General features: G+C 24.6%; 1 protein-coding gene across 2 annotated transcripts; it reads right to left on the reverse strand.

Annotated features, from left to right (window-relative positions):
- Window positions 1-13,179: 13,179 nt before the first annotated feature.
- Window positions 13,180-16,071, reverse strand: LOC8273715. 2 transcript variants are annotated; one of them, XM_025159843.2, is made up of 2 exons: window positions 15,970-16,071; window positions 13,180-14,891 (listed from the first exon to the last, which is right to left on the reverse strand). In XM_025159843.2, the coding sequence occupies exon 2, from the start codon at window positions 14,875-14,877 to the stop codon at window positions 13,438-13,440; it is 1,440 nt and encodes a 479-aa protein (XP_025015611.2). In that variant the 5' UTR covers window positions 14,878-14,891; window positions 15,970-16,071; the 3' UTR covers window positions 13,180-13,437. The 2 variants fall into 2 exon arrangements, with proteins under 2 accessions (XP_025015611.2, XP_048233567.1); XM_048377610.1 differs by lacking the exon at window positions 15,970-16,071 and adding an exon at window positions 15,786-15,865.
- Window positions 16,072-25,343: the final 9,272 nt, after the last annotated feature.

The raw sequence follows: 25,343 nt of genomic DNA on the forward strand, positions 1-25,343 counted from the left end.
AAGCAAGAAATGCTTTGCATTTGTTAACCAATCAAACATGTATTTTAAAATGTTAATTTTAATATTAAAATTTAATGTTAATTTTGATTTTATCTCCCTATAAATTATTATCTAAAATTATCGACGCTATAGTAATAATAATAATAAAATTAAAATCTGCATTTGCATAATTAAAATATTATTAATAAAAATTAAAAATTAAAAATTAAAAATATTAATTTTATTTATTTAAATAATAAATATCTTAATAACAACAACTCTAATATTGAATCAACTCTTTTGTTATTATCGTCGGAGTTCACATTCACGTTGAACAAATTTGACAAATAATTTTATCGATGCTTAATTTGTTTGCAAAAAATAATTTTCTCTTTAAAAGATATTTTCTCTAAAAATATTTTCTAAAAAATTATAATATTTTCCAGCATTTAGTTACAATATTCAGAACCATTTAAAAAATAATTTTCAATATTTAGATTTAATTACTTCTCATATGTGTATTGGATTTAATTTGTTAAGCCTATAAATAGTATTGAAGAGAGAAGCAAGAGAAGAGATTGTACTAAGGTTAATTTTTTTCATATATCTTTGCATTTAATAAGTATTAAAAATTTAGTATATATTTTTTAAGTGTTGAAAAAATAACTTTCCGTTGTGTGTTTTTGAAATAATTTTCCTTTGATCAGTAAATTATTTTTCTTTGACTTATTTTCTTTTTGATGTTGCAACATTGAAAACTAAAGAGAAAATATTTTCCGCAAACAAATAGGGTCCAATGTTCGATTGAAATTAATATTTAATCATTAGATTAGCTAAATTAATTTAATCATTAAAATATTTATTTTTTAAGAAAAGGCTAAATTAATATTTGATTAACCATTAGATTAGCTGACTAAACTATTGATTTTTTTATTAACTAAAATAATTAAAAATTAGATTAAGATTAAAAATCGACCAGTTGATCAAATTTTTTATTAAAAACACCTAAATTAAACATACTGGTTCTATTAACTGATTTTTTGAGTTAAATTTCAATCAGTTTTCCAATTATTTTGATTTACTTTTTTGTTTTCTTGTTCATTATACATATCTAATGAAAATGAATAATATCAGTTAATGATATTACATCACATAAGACTAAATTAATTTAGATATTTTCTTTATTGTATATATATTTATTTTGTAAAATCAATTACTTTAAATGATGTAGCATCATTAATTAATATAGCTATTTTAATTGAATGTATCCGTGGTATATAATAAATTATGAAATATAAATATTTTTTTGATATATTTAACTATATTTTGATATATAATATTTTATTTTGATAATGAACTTATTTTTGAAATATAAAATTTAAATTTATATGTGGTTTTATTATTCTTTAATTAATTTATCAATTACTAAGTTATATTTTTAATTAAACAATGACTCTAATCTTAGAAAATAGTATTTTAATTATATTTGAAATATTATATTAACTAATAAATTATTATTCTAATTAGACAAGAATTCTAATTCTCAAAAATAATAGTTTGAATAATTTTAATATTCCTATTAACTATTAAATTAGTTTTCTAATTATACTATAATTTATAATCCTAAAGGATAGTGATATTAATTAAATTTATAGTATTAATTTATATAATAATAATAATTGATTAATAAATATTTTTAAAATAATTTCTATATTTTTTATACTAATATAACTTTTTAGAAATCAATCAAATTTTAAAATATTAAAAAAGACTTCAAGAAAGATATTTAAGAATAATTTATTTATTATTATATTTAAAATATAAAAAATAATTACTAATTATTAAAAATTCTATTAAATTTTATTTATAAACTCAATTACATTATCATTTATTATTAAATTCAGTAGTCATTTACCCGTGTGTTGCAGACGGTTAATTATTATATAATATAAAATTAAATTTATGAATAAAATTTAATAAAATTTTTGCTATTTAATATTTATTCATCATATTTTAAAAATAACAGTAAATTATATATTTTTTCTTCTTAACTCTTTTAATATTTTAAGATTTTATTGGTATACTATTATAAAAAAATTTATAAAAATATTTTATTAATTAATTCTAATACTACAAAACTTAATACTATCAATATAATTTATATTACTATTTTTAAAATTAGAAATTATTATATAATTAAAATTTTACTTATTAGTAAATACGATACTGAAAATATTATTTTCTACAATTAGAATCATTATCTAATTAGGAAACTAATTTAGTAGTCAATATAATATTAAAATATAATTAATATGCTATTTGTAGGATAATCATTATCTAATTAGAAAACTAATTTATTATTAATATGTTATTTCTTAATATTAGAATTAGTATTTAAATAGGAATGTAATTTATTAATTAATAAATTAATAGAAAAAATCATTAAATTACACATAATGTTGAATCTCATATGTCAAAATAAAAATAAGTACGCATGTCAAAATAAAATTTATGTGATAAAGAAATGGACATATGTCGAAAAGATTTTAGATTTCAAGAATTAATATATATTAGTGGTTTATTCGTATATTGCACACTATTATTATTATTTTGATTATAAAATCAAGTTTATAGATAAGATTTAATAGAATATTTAATATTTAATATTTATTTATAATATTTTAAAAATAACAACAAATTAAGTACTTTTAAATGTCCTTCTTAATTTTTTAATATTTTAAAATTTTATTAGTAAAATAATTTAAAAATATTTTAAAAAATTTATTAATTAATCCTATCAATATAATTAATACTATTATTTTTTATAATTAAGATTATTATACAAATAAAAGATTAAAATTTTAGTGCATACATATGAAAATATTATTTTATAGAATTATTATCTAATTAGAAAACTTATTTATTAGTTAATATAACATTAAAGTATAATTAATATATATTTTAAGATAGAATTAGAATTATTGTCTAATTAGAAAACTAATTTATTAGTTAATGTGATATTAAAATATAATTAATATACTATTTCTTAAGATTATAATCAGTATTTAATTATATATAACTTATTAATCAAAAATATAATAAAAATACTTATAAAATTATATATAAATATAAATTTCTATGTATCAAAAAATAAATACATATATATTAAAATAAAAATTCTATATAAATTTTTTTATAAATTATCTGCCAACAGAAGTATAACCTTCCGGGGACGGATACAAATTCTACCTAACAAAATTATGAGTAATAAAGGAACATATATATAAAAAAACACAATAATGATAAATAATGAAGCAAAATTAAAGCAAAACCCACAATTGTTTAGAACCTTAGCCGAAAAAAAAGAAAATTTGATATTGGAGTTTCATAAAAGAAAAGAAAAATGAAAATCAATAAAGATGGGACTATTGCTTTGAATTTACATTTTAATATTATATAAATTTATTCTATCAATATAATTGATATTATTATTTTTTAAAATTTAAAATTATTTAATTTCTTTTAGGTCTCACTAAACAGGTATTTTCCATTCTACTGTTCACAGCGTAAGGTCCAAGAAAGAGTTTTTTTTTTTTTTAAGGGGATAATAAAAATTAAAGTGAACATGAATTTAGAACTTGTGAAAGATCTCAATCAATGTTTTAAAAACCAGACTAAATTGACATGCTCAATTAAAAACAAATAGCCAATTTAGTCTCTTTTATTGTTTAAAATTAAAAATTCATAAATTCAGATTTAATTAAGTTAGACCGATTAAATTGATTCTTTTATTATAACAAAACTTTTAAAAAATAATGATTAAAACAGTTTTATCAAATCAATTGAATCAATGATGAACTATTTATTAATTCGATTTTTAAAATATTGATTTCTACGAGAGAGGTGAATTATTTAATTTGGTTTTGAATAGAAATATAAATTCTTTTATATTTAACGTATTAGAAAAACAAAAAGACTTGACTTCTTCTTACCAAGTCAGCAATCATGTTTATTTTTAATCTAAGCAATAATATTTCCTTGCTGTGACATTCCTATCCTTTCTCTCCTTCTCCCTCTCCATTTATATAATATTAATCGTTATTATTATTTCAATTATAAAATTAAATTGATAAATATAAATTAATAATTTTTTTAATGTAATATTAACTTATAATATTTCTAGAAAAATTAAAATCACTACACTTATATTATATTTATATTCAATAACTATATAATATAGAAATTTATTTTCAATTCACTAAGCTAATAAGAAATTATATATTAAATAAATATATAATTAATAGTTCAAATTCATCGAGCTAAATATTTTTAATATTCCATTGTCTAAGTGATAAATATATTTCATCTCGCTCCTTTAATATAATATATTATTATTTTATTAAAAATATATTATCAATAAGAATTATCTGTAACTATAATTAATGTCATATTAGCACTATATCATCATAAGTTAATAGACTAATATGTTTGTATTAAGATTTAAAAAGTTTTAGGTTCTATTTTTTTCAATTAAATGAATGATAACGATGTGTACTAGTAACTTCACTAAAAAATAAGATAAATTTAGTGAATAATTAATATTGTAATAAAATATAAAATTTAGTGTTTCTATTTTATATTTGGACCAACGAACTTAGAATTTATTAGAATAAAATTGTTAGATTTGTATTTTGTATGATTTTTTATATTTGATTTTAAATTTTAGTTTAAGATTTGAATTTATCCATTATAAAAATAATCATATATGTAAATAAATAAATTTTTAAATTGATTTTAATTTCGGTTCTTCGCAACAATACGAAATTGTTCAATATAGTTCTCGGTATGGAGAATTAATGAGATCCAAAACTATACTAAAAGAAAATTTCGGTATGAAAAAATTCAGAAAAAGATTAAATGGTCAACATATATTTTTAGTTCAACTTTTTAGTACGGTTCTGCATCTCCGAATTTAATACTCAAGTCCTAAGAACGTTCTAACAAAAATAGGCCTTAACAAAACAATTAATAGAAAGGGAATAGTATATTACTATAAATTTTAGAAGAAACTTTTAATAATACTGAAAAGTTAGTTTAATATAGCAAGTCGAATCAAGATCAATTAGTAAAAAAATTAAATATTGGATCGTACTCTTCTCTGGTGTTAAGGAAAGTAAAACTAACATATTTTTTAGTCAACAGAGGGTACTTCCATCATCTCATATTAACTTAATAATAAAATAATGGAAAAACTAACCGTAGAAGGAATTAATAAAGTATAATAAGAATTTAGTATAATGTTTGAAAATGATATCCGTCTACTGTGATATTGAAAATCTTAATGGAAAATCTTAATTTATTTATATATATATTTTAGATCTAAAATTTTTTAACACGTGTCTCTTTTTATGATATATATAATTTTTATTTTGATATATATATTTATTTTTATTCGATATGTGTATTTAATTTTTATACGTGAGTTTTTCTGCATTGATAAAAGGTTAAAATCAAGCAACCAATTTGAGTTTTTCATAATTTAACTAGTCGTTTATCCATGCATCACATGATCGTTACTATTATTTCAATTATAAAATTAAATTCATAGGTATAATTTAATAAATTTTTCAGTATTAATTATAATATTTTATAAAATAATAGTAAATTAACTATTTTTAAATATTTTTTAATATTAAAGTTTTATTACCGTAATAATGTAAATATTATTTTAAAAATATTAAGTAATTAATTTTAATATTATATAAATCAATACATCTATTTTTATAATTAGAATTTATTATATTATTAAAAATTAATTTATTATTAAGTATAATATTAAAAATATAATTTAAAATACTACATTTTAGAATTAGAATTATTATCTAATTAAGAAGTAATTTATTAGTTAATATAATTAATATGTTACTTTTAGGATAGAATTAGTATCATTATCTTATTTTTATTAGTTAATATAATATTAAAATATAATTAATATGTTATTTTTTAGAATTAGAATCAGTATTTAATTAGGAATATGATTTATTAATCAATAAATTAATCAAAAGAATTATAAAGTTACATATAAACTTGAATCTCATGTATCAAACATAAGTGCATATATCAAAATAAAAATTATATGTGTTAAAAATTAAGCACACATATTTTAAAAAAATTTAAATTTTAAAAATTAACATAAATATAAATTAGCTAAAAATGTAAGAATCTCATCCCAACTTAATTATTACCGGATTTATCACATTTGAATCAGTAATGAGATATATTGAATTATCCAATAAAATAATTGCTTTTACTGAACAATTTGGTTAAATTTCGAATTATGCTAAAACTTATTTAGATATGATAGTAACCCCTTAAACAAGAAAAAAGAAACTAATTTTAAGAAGAAATTCGAAATTTTTAATGACTAAGCCTTTAATTTACCATTCAAGATTTCCTCTCTCTACATATCTAAGGCTAAATCCTTTTTGGTGGCCTTTTAAAAAAAAAAATAAAACCTTTTGTAGTGGAGTGAAATTTAACAGAATTAAAGTTAAAATTGGCAACAACATATACGGAAAGAATAAATTATTAACTTTATAGCGAATGTTAAAAAATAATTATTTTTAATTATATAATTCATAATTTATTGATATTTTAGAAATAAAAAAAAATCAAAAGAAAAGAAAAAGTATTGGGCCGTATTAACCAGTACAATAGGCAAAATGGGGAAGGAGAGCGGCGGTTTGGTAGGAGAGCAATGCAGTAAATCAATGTTAGCTGGCCGACAGGTACGGGGCGCCTACGATTCTTTTCTTCTTTTTCCACCTTCACAATTCTTGCTTCTAAAACTATTTCATTGCCTTGACTTCTGCATTTCTCACAATTATATAAAATTATTTATTTATTCATACATTATCCGATTATTTATTTTTATTATTATTTTAATTATAAGATTAAATCGATAAACATAGTTAATAAAAATTTATATCTAACACTGGTTTATAAAATTTTAAAAATAATAGTAAACTAACAATTTTTGAATATTTTTATTTTTTAAAAATTATAAAATATTATTAATAAAAATTATTTTTAATTAATTTTAATAATATATGAAATAATAAAATTAATGTTATTATTTTTTAAGATTAAAAATTTATTATATAATAAAATTAATTTATTATTAAATATAATATTAAAAATATAACTTAAGATGGACTTCTAGAATTAGAATTATTATCTAATTATAAAATTAATTTATTAATTAATATAATATTAAAATATTAATTAATATGCTATTTTTACAACAGAATTACCATCATTATTCGATAAAAAAACTATTTATTAGTTAATATTAAAATATAATTTATAAATTATTTCTTAAAATAGAATTAGTATCATTATCTGATAAAAAACTATTTATTAGTTAATATAATATTGATTAATATATTATTTTTTAGAATTAGATTCAATGTTTAATTAAGAATGTAACCTATAATCAATAAATTAATAGAAAAATTATAAAATTAAACATAAATTTAATTCCATGTGTCAAGAATAAGTATACATGTCAATAAAAGTCTTATGTATAAAAAATAAAGCATATATATAAAAAAAGATTTAAATTTCAGGAATTAATATATATATATATTAGAAGTTTTACTATTTAACGCATTTTTAATGTATTTTTTATATATGTCAAATCTTTTATTTTAAACAATTATGTTATTTTATGGTATTTTAATTTATTATTTATGTTTTAAATATAAAGTAAAGAGTCAATTTAGCTCTCTATATATAGAAGTTAAACTTTACTTTTAATAAATACATTAAAATTTTTATGCACAGCATTAATTAATATTTATAATTTTTATTTTTATAGTAGGAAGAAAATAAGAGAAAAATTAAAATTTTTAATATTAATAAAAATAAAAATAAAATCAAATATAAAATATAAAAAGTGTTTTAGATTTAAATAAAATATTTAATTATTTAAATTTAATTATTTTATATTATAGAAATTATATTTTTTAAAATAAAAGGCATAGGATGCTCTTACTGCTAACAATTAGAACCATATATGATAGAGAAATATTGCGGAGACATTAATTTAATATAAAAAGGCCTATAAAAATTTAATTAAATAAAAATAATATATTTGATCGAATAATAATTAAGTACTATAAATAATTGGCTAGTTTAGTATTTAATTATATTAATAAATCATTAAAATTAAAATAATATCAATTTTATAAGTTTATATAATACCATACACTCATTGTATATTAGAATAACTCATAATTGAAATTTTTCTTTATTAAAATTAAAAAAATTAATTCTTTTAGTATTTAACTGTACATCTATATATATATATATATTAATTGTTAAAATTTAATTTTTTGATATATATATTTAATTTTTATTTTGATATGTGTATTTACTTTTGATACACGAGATTTAAATCTATGTGTAATTTTATAATTTTTTCTATTAATTTATTGATTTATAAGTTACATTCTTAATTAAACACTCATTCTGATATCCTAAGAAATAATATATTAATTATATCTTAATATTATATTAATTAATAAATAATTTTCTAATCAGATAATACTACTAAATTAGTTTTATAGTTAGATAATAACTCTAATTATAAAAAATAACTTTTTAAATTATATTCTTAATATTATAGTAAATAATAAATTAATTTTTAATTATATAATAAATTTTTAGTTCTAAAAAATAATAATATGAATTATATTTGATATATTAATTTATGTAATATTAAAATTAATTAATAGATTGTTTTTGAAATTTTATAATTAATACTATTCTTGAGAATTTTATTAAATTATATTTATTAATCTAATTTTATAATTAAAATAATAATATCGCACACGTACGAATAATGAATAGTTATTATTTAATATTAGTGAGAGTTTATCACATTTGTAATAATGTTACATTTTCATGGTTTATGCTTTTCCAAATGTGTTACCAAAATGATAAATTCTTTTTATATTCTTTCATAAATTTTATAAATTTTTGTAAGTCTTACTAGTTGTAAGGAAATGATCGATATTATAAAAAAATAATTATTTTTGTGAGATTTAATAATTTATAAGAAATTAAGAAATTTATAAAAATATTAATTTTTTATAATTATGAAATATATTACTAAATTACAAAAATAATAATTTTTTTATTTTTTTTATAAATTACACTAGTGAGACTAATTATAAAAAATAAATAATATTATAAAAAATAATAACTTTTATGAAATTTAATGATTTATAAAAATAATTAATTTATAAAGAACATTATATTTTTTATAATCGTAAAATTTAATATTGAATTATAAAAAATAATAATAATTTTTATATTTTTACAGATAATATATTTTAAAAGTGCATGAATTTTTAAAATTATTTTATATTATTTTAGCAAATATCAGTTTAATTGATATCTGTCATTATAGCTTACTAACTTTTATAAAAAACACATATAAATTATCAAATATTATTTTATTAATAGATTAAAATAAAGTATTAATCATTATGTTTAGAATTTATCTTATTACTTTAATAATTGTTCTGTTTTGAGCTGTCTTTGGGTGGTAAGATGGGAATTTCAACGGGGCGTGTAATCTGATGCGGTTGGGCTTTTCGTTGAACAGTTTGGTCAACCGTTCGGTAAACGTCATGTGAGGCTTTGACTATTCAGAACCATGTGAAAGGTTGACCGAATAATGGAACAAAACACTTTCTTTCTCCTACTTGTAAAAGTCAAAATTATATTTTGTTACATTACTTATTGCTTCCTTTTCTTTTTTGCTTGTTGAAGATTGCGTATTAATAAAATGTTAAAAGTTATAATTTGCCTCCTAAATTTCCGGATAAGGTTGAATTTATCCCATAATAAATTTTATAGCTGATTAATTCGAAATGTTTTAAAATTTAGCCAATAAACCTCAAATTTCGTGCACCAGTTTCTATTGGTGATTTTTTATTATAAATTTTTTATCATAGAAATAATTATGGCCTGTTTACTTATAAGAAATTATGTTAGTTTTTTTAAAAAAATATTTAAATAAAAAAAATGAAATTGTGTGTTATTTGTATTATTTTTATAAAATTAAAATTATAACTAAATTTAAAAAAATAAATTTAACGTATTTTGTTTACATAATAAGCCACTTATTTTCAGAATCAACCAAAATCTGATACACGAAGGATTTTGATTTTTATCACTGAAAGATACAATCTTGGAATATTCTTATCACATTTAACATATGCCCACATCATTTTTCTTGAAGAATGGGATTCCACAATAGCTTTTCTTTGTCTTTTCTTTTTTCTAATTCTTTTTAAATGTCAAATTAACTTATCTTCCATGGACAACAACTAAAATTAGAATAATTCATGCTTCGGTTGACTTTTAGCTCCATATGATTACATTTGCCTTTGAACTTGAAATAAAGATATGGGAAAAAGGGAAGTTGTAGGCAAAATGTGTTACATGATTATTCTTCATACTACCTTTTACCCAAATTAATAAATGGAGACAATTATATAAAAGTATTACTAATTATTTATTTTAAGTGACTCACAAAAAGATAAATGATATTTATACTATAGATGGCAATAAAGAGAAAAGAGAAAGGAGAAAGAAGACGGTAATTTAAAAGCAAAAAAGTCAAAAAGAAAAAAAAATATTTTTTTATTGTATTTGGTTATATAATAAATAATTATTAAAATAAGAAAAGAAAAATATGTTAAATTTGTTTGGATGGGTGTGGGTGGAAGAAAATAATAATAAAAAAGTAAAATAATAAAAAGAATTATATATATATATATATATTATATTTTGCTTCATTCTCATAGGTTGAATTTTTTTATACTTTAAATTAAGATATAATTAATTTCACTTTTTCTAAAGAGAAAAGAGAATCATTTTTCTTCTATTATTCAATTTTCTTTCATTTCTTTTGAATTATTCTAATACATATACAATATTAAAAAATATTTTATATTAAAATATAAAATAGTTACTATGTATTCAATTATTTAATACTAATAAATATATAATATTTATTTATCAATTTCATATATATATATATTAGACTCTCTCTCTTAATTAATATATTTAGTAGATCCAAAAAATTATAACATATTAAAATTATTAATTTATTAAGTTCAATTATCCGAAAAGATGAAGTTGTTTTTCAAAATTTATTAATTAATAGAGATTATATATATATATATATATATATATATATATATATATATATATTACAGAATGTTGATTACCAAAATAATATATCTTTTATGGCAATGTTCTAGAGACTATAATTCCAGAAGTTCTACCTCTGTTTAATCTATTCAAAGCCCACTATAAACCAAACATAATAGAAAGACGTTTTTCCTCTTTACTTCTATTTTGTTCAAACTTCTTTCTCCCTTGGGTATGTATATGGTATTTCCATTTTAACCAAGCAGCAGATGGAGAAATCATCCTTGCCCGAAGATTCAAAGTTAAATGGTGGGATAAATTTAACCGCCAAGAAAAATTATCCCTAAATATGGTACAAAGTTTTCTTTCAAAGAATAGCTTCTTGCCATCTCCGAAAGAACAAACCACTTTCCTGGCACATAAGTCTTTCATTATTCCAAAGCTAGCGGCGACTCAAACAGAAGAAGATTTCTTACAATTGATCAAACAGTTGTCAGAAACTGTCTCTTCAAAAGAAAAATCTAAAGCTTCATCTTCCTCTTCTAGTACCAGCTCAGCAGCAATTGATCTGGATAGAGACTCGAATGAAGATGACTGTTTTGGGATATTTAAATCCATCAAATAATATTTTTGTAAAGCCCTTAAGTTAAAAACCAGAAATGGCAGCCCAAAATAATTCTGCAATGGGTCAAACGCCTAAAAAAAAAGTCATTTTAAAAGAAAAGAAAGAAGATAAAAGACTCTGCACCTTTACTTTTTTAAAGTAAAAGATTCTTCACTGTTGAAGCGTGACAGACAATTTCTGTAAAAGTCATGTGCATTATCCTTAGACGAGGCAAACACATAGCATACACTTGTTAAATTTTAAATGGAAAACAGATATAATAACAAATGCTTTCTTATTGATGGATCAACAAATATATATATTATGCTATTTAATAAAATAACCCATGTTTATCCTACATGTATTATAGAAAGTGGTTCTCTCTTTCAAAGGAAAACCAAATCCATGGCTATGCATATTTGATGTCAGCAGTGATGTCACATTACAGTGCATACCAAGATCATTGCATCTAATTATTTCTTTATTATTTATCATTGATTTTTCTTTTTGAACAATTAAAAGAAGAGCTAGTATTATCCAAAACAATACAAAGCACCTTAGTACCAAGCCCATCTGAAGAAAAATAGGCACAGAGAATGGCATGGCACTAAAGCTATATAGAACATGCTAAAGAAAACTTTTGGACAGTTTAGAAATCTAGTCTGAAAATCAATTAAAATATGGAAAAATAAATTCAAAAGTATATGATACTATGCCCAAGTTTGTTACAAAGGGTAACAATAAACTAATGCCACAAACAGACATGAGTTAAGTAGCTGTTTAGTTAATCTATTACTTATAACATCTTAAGTAGAAAGCAGTCCAATTGCCATCTCTATAAATTGGTCATTATAACAAGTATAGAATTTTACGGTGCGGTTGTTTTTCAGTTGTTTTAGAACAAAGAAGGCGAGTTCAAATCAGACCTGAACAGAGAAAAACTTGTAACAGAAAAAAAGAAAAAAGAAAAGAGGATCAGCCATGTTAATGTGGAAGAAATATTTGGGCACAGAGTATAGTGCCACATTTGTCACATTGTCCGTCATCAATGACAGATTCAGTTTGCATCCTTCTGCAACTTGTGAAAGAGAAAGACTGAGGTTTAACCCTACTGCACTACAGCATCAGAGAGAGCAAAAACCCTCTCGAGGCTCATGCTTGGATTAATTTGGAAGAAAATTGCAGATATACTCTACGTACAGCTGCATAAAATCATCATTAAATACGTTTTGAGAAGAGATGGAGTTGTTGGTTCAACCATTATTGGAGCATAACAAGCAAGCATTGTCAGCTAAGTAACTGTTTACTTTGAAATTTGAATCATTCTAATAATAACCCAAGATCACTTTGCAGTAAACCAAGTTTAGTTTAGCAACCTTTTTGAACAAGCCAGGTTTAGTTTAAATTATCCTATAATAACAAGCACCTCCATTTGATAATGTTCTAGTTTAATGTTGCAATTGTATTTATGCTTAAGTTTACTATGTCTGTTTTCACTGCATGTAACTGTAGTGATTGCTTCAATGGCACTATCAACAAAATTACATTATAATTTTGCTGTGTTCTGCTGATCAAATCCGAAACTACCAATTCTGGAACAACAGAACAAAACAGTATTTGGGTTCTCAGAAAGAGTCATCCAATGTGAAAACATCTTCATTGAATTCTGAATCTACTCCTTCATGTCCATCAAACTCACCAAGTCCTAACAGGGTCTCAATTGGAAGTTCTTCATTTGATATGATATCATCTTGTAACAAATCTACATGGATACAGTTCAATTTCGCAACAGCAACTTCTCTATTTTTTGCTTGTTTTATATCATCTTCCATTTCTATGGGTACTATTTTCGCTGAATGTTCTGTTGACCTTCTCAATCTCGAAGGGGTGGTACTAGAAGCAGGTTTGATTTTCTTCGAATAATTAGTGTTGCTTCTTTGTTTATGCTCCAACATCTTCACTGCTACTATCGAAACTGAGCTGAAATCGAGTCTTCTCCTACAATCCTTTCTGGAATCCATTTTCAGAACATGAAATTTTGACTCAGCTGACTTAGAACAGGTCTTCCGGGGCATTCCAAGTTCTGTCGTGTATTTACGAGGTGACATTGAAAAGAATTTCCAAGTTTCTTCAGAACTCCAATCACGTTTGCATTCTGATGGCCAGAAAAGAGGTTCATCTGTACTGAAGTCTTCCAAATGTAACGAGTCTGAAGAATTATGCTCCGAAAACATACCATATCTTGTATGTTTATTAATTTCTGAATTAGGTGTTGAATCATTATAAATGGAGTTGTTACAAGATGGGCTAGGGAAACCTGATGGGAGATAATCCATGTCCAGTTCTTCATCTGATATCAGCTTGGAATCTTCACCGTCAAGATTGACTAAACAATCCAAGAAACTTGTACTGTCTGTGTCTGATATCTGAGATGACACTGAAGAATCAAAGATGATGGTGGTGCTACAAGGCGTCAAACATTTGTCGAAACTTGAGTACTCCTCACAGCACTGCCTTAAAGAAGTCTTGACACTCTCAGAATAGGCGTCCGAGGAATCTGATGCATCATTTCCATGTGATTTCTCTACAGAAGTCAACGTTTTTTCTCCCTTCCAATCTTCCTTCATTGAAATGATATCAGTAACCGGAGTTTTTAAAGATGTCTCCTCCTCAGGATCTACTGTTGAATTGCTTCCTTTATCTAGATAAATATAAGAGCTTGCCATTTTTGGCAGCCATGAAATTAGCCCTTCGTCGACAGAGAGATGAAACGAAGAATTAGACGATTTATAATTTTCAAGAAACAATGAAGGGGATGGATCAGCTGAAGATAGCCACATACACTCACTACCATCAGACAATCTTTCCCTGGTAAGCTGTCCATCAAGATCAAGATCATCCTCTTCCATGGATGACTTGTGAAAATCAACAGCAACTTCCTTTCTGGTTTTACAGATTGGACCCATCTTTCTAATCCGTGATCTAACGGATTCATTTTCATTACAAGTGACTGATGTTGATCTTGGTAGCTCTAATTCTCTTTGATCAAAGCTATTGCTCTTCATCTTTGTAACTGTCACTGTTACATTGGGGTTAACCGATTGAGTGCAAGAACAACTATCAGCATTTGAACAAATAAAATATCAAAGTAAGCAATACTAGGGGATGTCAGGGAAGCTCATCAAGACCGGCAATTAGGAAAAAATCCAACAAATTAAACAAAAGCAACGCATGTAAGAACAAAAAGAAGAGACAAAATAAGTGCCAAACCGAGTATTCAATAATTTTAAATTGTTAAGCGAATGACAAACTTAAGACAAAAGGAGAGTGGCCCAAGTTGTAATTAGAATACCAAGTCAAGAATTGAAGAATGTAACACTAACATCAAAAAATATTAAGACCAATGACTCAACCACCTGGAGCAGTTGGTTAAGTTGTATTGGGTCAGATGAGAAGCTTCCCCTTTTAAAAAAATAAGAATGGAGTAGAAGAATGGCCAATGTGATCACACCAAGTTCATATATTATATATATATCTTAGATGGGAAAGTTCAACATCTTTAGATACAATAATGTCATTTTCTTGAGGAGTCATTCAAAGGAAGGTTTAATAAAACTCCAGAGTCTCTGATAATAGGCCCCACTACAGAATTTATACCCACAAAAAATAATATATGTTATGTTCAATAATTCAGACATGAGAACTCATATGCATTTAAGAATACAATAGAACTCAAATGAATCATCTGTGTGTCGACAAACTATCTTCACATAAAAGATTTAAGGCATCCATTGTATAAGAACTATGTGGTGTTGAATGCTCTCAACAATTTAAAAAACATTCATCTAAAAGCAGCTTTTAAATTTTATATTAATGGCAATATATGGCGACCTCCTTTTTTCTGGAAGCTATCAGTTGAATATTATATTCATTGTTGTATTGTAATTATAAGAAAAATATTAGAAAAAGAAACCTTAAAGATTGCTCGAGAATCAAAAGAGAATATGAAATAAGGATTGCTTGCATCATCCAAGAATTCCCAATCTGAAAGTATTTCAATTATATAAACATAAAATAGCATAAAATGTTTACATATGTGTATATGTTTGTGTGAGAGAGAAAGAGAGTAGAATAAATTAAGAATAGAGTATTATTACCTTTTGACTAGTGCATAGCTGTGAGAAATATCTCTAACAATTCTGGAAAAGGAAAACCCTAATTTGGAGGGAGGCCACCAATAAAAAGGTGATATACCTAACGACCTGCTTTTACAATTAATTATTGGGTAAAAGAATTCTTAGTATTATATTTCAATTGAATTATTTAATTATTATGATGGATATGGAAAGCAAAATCAATGCTAAAGTTTTTAGTTTTAAGTTTTAAATGAAGTATGTGAGTGTCTCTTATTCACGAAAATTGGGTATTAAGTTGTGATAAGTGTGAGGGTGAATTATATAGTGTAACATATCTTTAAAAAATTATCAGATATTTTAATTGTAAAATTAAATTTATAGATATAATTTAATTAATTTTTAATTTTAATATTAATTTATAGTATTTTAAGAAATAATAAAAAATTAATTATTTTTAGATAAAATATTAATTTTTTAAATTTTAATATTAGTTTAATAATATAATTTTTTTAAAAAGATTATTAATTAATTTTAATATTATATAGATTAATACTATTAATATAATTAACAATATTATTTTTTAAAATTAAAAATTTATTGTTAAATATAATATTAAAAATAATTTTTAAAATTAAAATTATTATCTAATTAAAAAATAAATTTATTAGTTAATCTAATATTAAAATATAATTAATATATTATTTCTTAGAATAGAATTAGCATCATTATTTGATTAGAAAACTATTTATTACTTAATATAATATTAAAATATAATTAATATTTTATTTCTTAAAATTAAAGTTAGTATTTAATTAGGAATGTAATCTATTAATAAATAAATTAATAAAAATAATAGAATTATATAAAAATTAAATTTCATATGTAAAAAAAATCTTAGGTCTTAAGAATTAATATATATATAGACATAAATTTTGTGCATGTCCTTATCCTCATCAATGTGTGTATTTTCTGTTATTAATAAAAAATAAAAAAGTAGTATACATTACTTTAATTTTATATTTAAATAAAGATTATATATGTTTTACAATTTAGCCATCTTGAATAACTTGATAAAGAGGCACCAAACACCATGTAATACCCCAAATTTTCTTATATTTAATAGTGATTATATTAATAATGAGTTTTTATTAAATTAATTTAATTTAATTTTTATTTGGTCTAGTTGGAATAATTTAAATGCAAATTTTAAATTTTAATATTAGACTAATAAAGGAGTCATTTTTCTATATCCTATTAATTTAAATTTTTAAGAAATTAATCAAGTAAATTATTTGAAGGGTAGATTATATTTTTGGTTATTCTAATTTTTTCCCAATGTAAATGTATATGTATAAATAAAATTATATATATTGGAAAATTTTGGAAGAAATTGTAAAGAATGTTTTATAAAAGAATTTTGGAGAAATTGATATTTTAATTAACTAGTGATATTAAAATTTAAGTTGGAAAATAATTAGTAAATTGATTATTTAATTTAATTGTATGTAGGACTTAATTGAAAAATTATTTTTGGATAAGGATTAAAAGTGTAATTTCATTAATATGTGATTTTAATAGAAATTTGGATGTTTGGTATTTTTGTAAATAAATGTGTCGGCAAGGGTATTTATGTAATTATATATTTTCAATAATTCTAATTTGGCCCAAATTAATTAGTTAATGGCTTAATTGAAAGGCTAAAAAAAATTTTGGGGGTCAATTAGAAATTTTGCAGGATGAAATTGTAAGTAATTAAGAAATTTGAGGGACTAAATTGTAATAAGGAAAAGTTCGGGGGCTCAATGTCGATATAGAAGAAAGAAAAGAAAGGAGGTCGGGGAGAGAGAACGCGTGAAGAAGGAGGAGCCGGGGTGCGTCGTCCAGTGGTGGTGGCCGATCGCGGGCGCTGCGATGGCCGGCCAAGGCGCAAGGCAGGCGGCGAGGCAGCAGAATCGCAGAGAGGCAGGCGGCTTCGGCCGATCTCGGTGGCGATCGGCTCCCCTTGGAGAGAGCTTCCTTTTGGCGGTGGCGGCGTCAGTTTTGGTGGCCGGAGGAGGGAGTTCTGACGAAGTGGTGGCAACCGTGTTTTTTGGCTTTTTCGGCGAGCACCGGCGAGCTATGGACGATCGGAGGACATATCCCGACTCTCCTCAACTCAAGCTTCGTAATGGCACCGGTTTCGTGGCGATCGAGCTTCGTTTGCAAATCGACGGTCGAGATCGTCTACAAATCTCTCCGGACGATCGGGTGTCAGATCAGAAAATCAGAAGTAGGAATCGTCATCAGTGCGTCGTTTTGAGTCCGATGGTGTGTTCGGATCGTTGATCGGACTCCGGCGGCTGGAGGCGAGTCGACCGAGCGATCGAGCGTCTCGGTAATTTTTCTCTTGCCCGTAATTTTGGAATTCTTTGATTTAATTTGTGTTTATTGGTTTATATTGAGTATTTGATGATATTTGTGAGTCAAAAATAATTGTCTGTCAGTTTGCCTGCCTCGTGTTTTGTGCTGTGTAGCGGAGTCGGGAAAATAGTGAAGTTTGGGGAACCGACTCCCGTTGTTTGGATTGTTGGATATTTGAAGTGTTTTTCTTGCAGGTCCTGGACCTGTTTTAAGAGGGGTAAATGTCTGTGTTGTAGAGGAGGTTCTGTGGAATTTTTCGGTAGAATTCACCCGAGTCGAGATTCTTAGACAGTCAGTCCTAGGAATCTAGACCTAGGGTCAATTGAAATTGTTCAGCATAATTGATAAATTATTTTCCGTGATTAGATGATCTTTCTGTTCGGCTCGCTCCAACCAAGGCACCGGAGCAGAGCTAGGAGGTCGCCCAATTCTGTGAGTTAAAGTCATTTAATTATTGCACTATTGCTAAGTCTGACTTTAATATGCTATTTTAGAATTTATGCTTAATATGATTGTTAGTATCACAATATAAATAATTTCACTTGATTATTAATTATTGAAAATAATATAAATATTATTATTAGTAATATTATATTAATAGAAATATTATTATTTTTCCACACGAATTGCACGTTGCCTTGCCCTAAATTTTTAATCTTTATTTTGATAATGTGTTGAATGATTTCATTAGACCATGATATTTATTAAATGTGATAATTGCGATTTGGGAATGTGGGTTTCATAGAACATGCCACCTGATGGGTTACATCAGGACCGCGTGCGCACCGGTAATGATCATGGACAGGTAATAAGATTATTATGAGTTCGCCCTGGTCGAGCATGGCTCTCTAGGCTGATTTAAGTAAATTGCGGTAATAAGATTATTATGAGTTTTGCCCTGGTCGAGCATGACTCTTTGGGCTGATTTGAGTGAGATGCCAGAATAAGGGTCCCTGGTCGAGCATTGCTCTCTGGGCGCTGGCTTATTTGGATAGTGAATATTAAGTGATCGGACTGGAGTTAAGGACCCTGGTCGAGCTTCGCTCTCTAGGCTCAGTCCTATTGGAATGAGATGCCGGAGTAAAGGTCCCTAATCGAGCATTGTTCTCTAGGCGCCAGTCTTATTGGATTAAGAGAGCCAAAAGGCTATTAGAATTTGGGGTTAGGGTTCTACTGAGCCACTCGTCCCGTAAACGTAATATATATATATATATATATATATATATATTTATTTATTTATTTATTATGGTATATGATTATAATATGATTTGTATATATATGCATGGTTGGATATGCTGATTCAAATAATTAATATTTTCTGTGAAGATTGCAATAGTCTCTAGATTATTTGATTTTAACTCACTCTCGAGACCGGTCTCAATTTATTTTTTCGGATTCGTGATCGTTAGTCTTCCCGACTCTTAATCAAGAACTCCTTCATCATCGGGTGATGTATTTGATTTGGTATGTAAATTGGTAAATTTTAGATTCTCCGCAATAGTAATAGTAGATGTATAAGTTGTAAATTTTCTGAGATTCGGGTCTCTCCTAGTTCTTCTGGCAGACCGATTTAATTGTGTAAAATTTAATGTTACTGTAAATTATGGCGTTAATAATAGTAAAAGTTGAGATGAGATTTGTTTGAGTTATGAGTGTCAGGCTTACTACAGGATTCGATGGTCTTACGCCTACCCATTCCCTAATATCGGTCACGGGCCCACGGATGGGACCGTGACACACCAAAAATACAAAAATAATGAAAACACAAAATTGTTGTAAGACACCTCCTTCTAACTAATTTTTAAATCAAATTGTAGAATGTTTAGATACTAATTTCATTTATTCAAATTTTAATACAAACTGTTTTTTTTCAAAAAAAAAAAAGACAATTCGTTGGTTAATTTTTTGGTTTGGTAGAAACCTTAGTTGGTCCACTTAAAATTATTGTTCAAAAGTAAAAAGTACAATGAAAAATGAATAAATACTTTCCAAATAATTTCTATAACTAAAAATACGATAGGAATGGTTAACACATTCCATATTTTTATTGTCAGTCATATTAAATATTATAATGTAAAAATAGATTTTTTTTAGTAAAAATAAAAATAATTTGTCACATAAACTTACTCTCAAGGGGTCTAAAGAGGCAACAATTCCTCACCACAATTTTAAGGAACTGCGGCCTTAGCAGCTAATAATGTAATAGGGATTCTTATATTATGGACTGTTATGTTTATATTGTATATTTATTTTAATCAATTAATAAATATGGTATTCACTAATGATAAAATTCCATTAATAAGCTAATAAATATAATAATGCATAATCATTATATTGATCATAAGTTTTATTGATAGATTTTACAAACAGTTCAAATAAGTAAAAGAATAATTTTATGAATCAATTGTTAAAAAAATAAAAATAATGAATATTATAACACGGTATTATATGAGTATTAAATGTATACATAATAAATATTAAAAATAAAAGAATAAATAATAAACATTATAATGACATTACATGAATATTAAATGTACACGTATTGGATATTACAACTACAATTGTGAGTGCTATAATGATATTACATGATTGTTGTTAAAGAAAAAAGTAATGAGCATTGTAACCACATTATATGAAATCAAATGCATATGTAATAGACATTATAACTATAAGTGATGAACATTACAATAAAATTACATTAACTTAAATGTACACTAATGAATATTACAATTACAAGTAATAAATATTACAACAATATTAGATGAACATTAAACATACACGTACATAAACGTTACATCTACAAGTGATGAATATAAAATCATAATAAAATATGCTAATTAATAATGAATAAAATAATTTATATATAAATCTTAAAAAATATAATAATTAATTATTGCATCACATTATATGTATATTAAATTTACATATGAAAAATATGAAAAATACACAGATGAACATTAATTTTAAAAGAAATCATCATAGATCTACTTAACTTTAATTTATTTTTTATTTACTAATTTTTTAAGTACCTAATAATTTTAAGAAATAAAATAATTATTTAATTTAGTCTAACTGAATTAATTTTAAGTAATTCAAACTAATCTAGACATTGCTTTAACTTATTTTGATTTCTTTTAACCTATCTTAAAAGGAACCATTCTAGATCTAATTAACTTTAATTTATTTCATATTTACTAATTTTTGATTATCTAGTAATTTCAAGAAATAAAATAATTAGTTATAGTCTAACTCGATTAATTTTAAGTAATTTAAACTAATCTAGTCATTTTTTAGCCTATTTTAAAAGAAACCATTCTAGATTTACTTAATTTTAATTTCTTTTATGTTTACTAAATTTTTTAATTATCTAATAATTTTAAGAAATAAAAAAGTAAATAATGTACTCTAAGTGGATTAATTTTAAATAATTTAAATTATTTTAGAAATTTTATATTTTAATTATTGTTCAATTAACAAAATTAAAACATAAATAAATAAATAAATGACTTACCAAAACAAAAAAGAATAAAAAAATCCAAAACCAAATAAAAGAAAAAAAACAATAATTTTAGGCCAAAAAGACAAGTCACGGTAATGTCAGCAAATTTATATCAGAGGTATAAATTAAATGCAAGAGGTATTTGGTCCCTAAAACCATGGTTCGGGTCCATTATATGATTTATCATGTAATAAAATAATAAAAAAAGTAAACGTGAACATATTAACACGAAAATCGAAAATTAATTAATAGATTTTATTTGAAAAAATTATTTAAAAAAGTTAATAAAAAGATTACATTTTTTTTCTTTCTGCAAGACTTATTTAATTGATTTTTATTGAATTCAAATAGTTTCATTTTAACCAGTAAATATTTTTTAAATATATTTTTAAAAAGAATAACAATAGTTATAACAAATAGCTTTATAATTAAGTGGTTGGAAAAAATATTTGATAGAAATCAAATATCAATTGAAGAAAAGTAGAATAGAGAATTGAATAATCTTGAATATAATAACGAAGAGAGAATAAGAAATTCAATTGTTAGTGATTGGTATTCTTGAGAGGAAAAAAAATATTATATTTAGGTGTTTAGAGTTTAAAAATAGTGTTTTAACTTAAAAATGACTTAATTTTTGCACATGTGTCGATTACCTTTATTTTTCTAATAAAAATATTTAATCTTGAGTCAAAATTGGCCAAGGAAGTGGTGGAGTCGCGCCTTCGCGTGCATTTTCTACCTATATCGTGGCCCAATCGGCAGCTCATGGCTCCCTGTCCCGCGACCTTGCTGCTTGCCCGTGTCTCGCGGATGGCGTTGTCCTCTTGTCCCTTCTCGTGGGAACTTCCACGCCTCGCTTGGTTGAGTCGAGTGGCTCGCAACCTCTCAAGGAAGCTCCTCGCTCGTGCCCACTGTTTTTTTAATACTTGTAATTAACTTTTATACACTCTAAGAGCAAATAATTAATGAAAACATGAATTTGAACTAAAATTAAAAATTTTAAATACTTAAATAACTAAAATTGATAATTTAGACTAAGAATTAGACTTAATTAATGATTTAAATAAAATAAAAATTTAAAACTAAAAGTAACTAATACTAACTAAACAAAACTTAACTAATTCCTAATCTTACAAGAAAATTAGACATGCCTAAAGTCTAATAACTCACAATTACTATTTCTTAATAATGAATATTCAACACATTAAGTGCACAATATTCATATAATAATATAAATTAATTAAAATGAAAGTATATTATTAAAATAAATTGACATGTTATCACATGGAGAAATATTGCCTTTTGAGAATCAAAAAAGGTATAAATGCTCGGTGTTTCTTCATAGGTCTACAAAGTAAACATAAAACACTAAAAAATAAAAGAAAATAAAAAAACTTAAATGCATAAAAATAGAATACAATTGCTAAATTTGTTGTCTATAGCTAGATATTCCTAATTATGCTCATGGTGGACGTTCATCCACGTACTCCACCTCTTGGTCATAAGCCATTCCTTTCAAGTATGGCTTCATACTTTTAATGCGGACTTCTAAAGTATCACGAAAGCTCTTGTTATTAAGAATGAAATATCATCATATAATTGTTCATAAACAAGAGAATCTAAATAATTATATAAAGACTTATCAATAGTAGATTTAGGAGATAAAGTTAGAGAATCGAAAAATTTAAATTCCACAGTTTCTTCTAAAACTGTCATGGTAAGTTTTTCATTATGCACATCAATCACAGTTCTAGTAGTTGCCATGAAAGGAATACCAAAGAGTATAGTTTGCTTTTTATTCCTTGTTGATGTGTCTTCCATATCAAGTACTACAAAATCAACAGGAATTAATTAACTTACCTACTTGTACTAGCAAGTCTTCCACTATACCTCTAGGATATTTTATTGATTTATCAGCAAATTGTAGAGACATGGTGGTTTTGGGTTCAACTCTCCCAAGCCAAGTTGTTTATAAATCGAATAAGGCATCAAGTTGATGCTTGCTCACAAATCTAACATATGACTTTTGTAATCTGTTTGTCACCCATTGTAATATCAATGGTGTAGCTACCATGATCCTTCATCTTAAGGGGCAATTGGTGTTGAAGAGCACTTGCCACTTGTACTTTTTCATTGTTCACATATCACTTTTTATTAGAGTTCAACTCTTTAAATAATTTTGCATACAATGACTTATTCCTGATAACATTGACTTTACAGAGCATCTCAATATTTTTAAAATATTATTTGCTCTCCTTAAGTCGGTTAGGAAAATGAATAGGTGGTCTATAAGCTATCTTATGAAATTCAGGTTCAGAAAATGCTTGCTTTTCTTTTTTCTTCAGCCTAAAATTAGGCTCTACTGTTTCTTCTTTTTGCATGCTCTCCTCATTGATTTGTATTTCTATTAATTCATCATCTTTATGTGTACCTAAATAAGAAGAAGAACTCCCTTCAGTTTCCATATCAATTTTATTATTAACAACCTCATCTTTTCTAATAATAGTAATAGAATTGGCTTGTTTAAGTTGACTTGGTATTTCTCTTTCTTGAGCTCTTGAACAACTTCAACAATTTTTCCAGTTTGAACTTCTAAACATTCCATTGAAGCCTCAATGAAATATATCTTTTTCTCATTCCTCTCCATCTTATCATGAAAAGTCACCATAAATGATTAAAGTGTTTCTTTTAAATTTGGCTTTCTTTGCTCATTAGATTAAAAAGTTATTCTTGATCTTGAAAGAAAAAATTAGAGTTTCTTTGAAATTGAGAATATTGGTCTTTGTAACACCCCGAATTTTTATATATTTAATAAATGAGTTATTTTCTATACCCAATTAGTTTGAAATTTTAAGAAATTATACAAGTAAATTATTTGAAAAATGATTATATTTTGGTTATTCAAAATTTTTCCAAATGCATATTTATATAAGTAAAATTATATATTGAAAAATTTTGGAAGAAATTATAAAGGATGTTTTTATAAAAGAATTTTGGGAAAATTGGTATTATAATTGATTAGTAGTATTAAATTTTAAGTTGGAAATTGATTATTTAATTTAATTGTGTGTTAGGACTAAATTGAAAATTTATTTTGGTATAAGGATTGAAAGTATAATGTTATTTTTTATGGGGCTTTAATGGAAATTTGTGAGCTTTGTATTTTTGTAAAGAAATATGTCGGTCAGGGGTATTTTTATAATTGTGTATTTTCAATAATTCGGTTTTGGCCCAAATTAAATAGTTAAGGGCTTAATTGAAAGGCTAAAAAGAAGTTTGGGGGTCAAATTGGAATTCTGCGGGATGAAATTGTAAGTAATTAAGAAAATTGAGGGACCAAATTACAATAAGGAAAAGTTCGGGGGCCTAATGTCGATATTGAAAGGAATGGAAGTCGGGGAAGAAGAAGGGAGGAAGAGAGATGTCGGGGGAGAGAGAGGAGCGCGCGGAGGAAGGAGGCCGGGTCGTCTGTCCGGCGATGAGGAGGAAGATGGTC

This window comes from Ricinus communis, chromosome 8, assembly GCF_019578655.1.
Source record: "Ricinus communis isolate WT05 ecotype wild-type chromosome 8, ASM1957865v1, whole genome shotgun sequence".
Taxonomy (NCBI): Eukaryota; Viridiplantae; Streptophyta; class Magnoliopsida; order Malpighiales; family Euphorbiaceae; genus Ricinus; species Ricinus communis.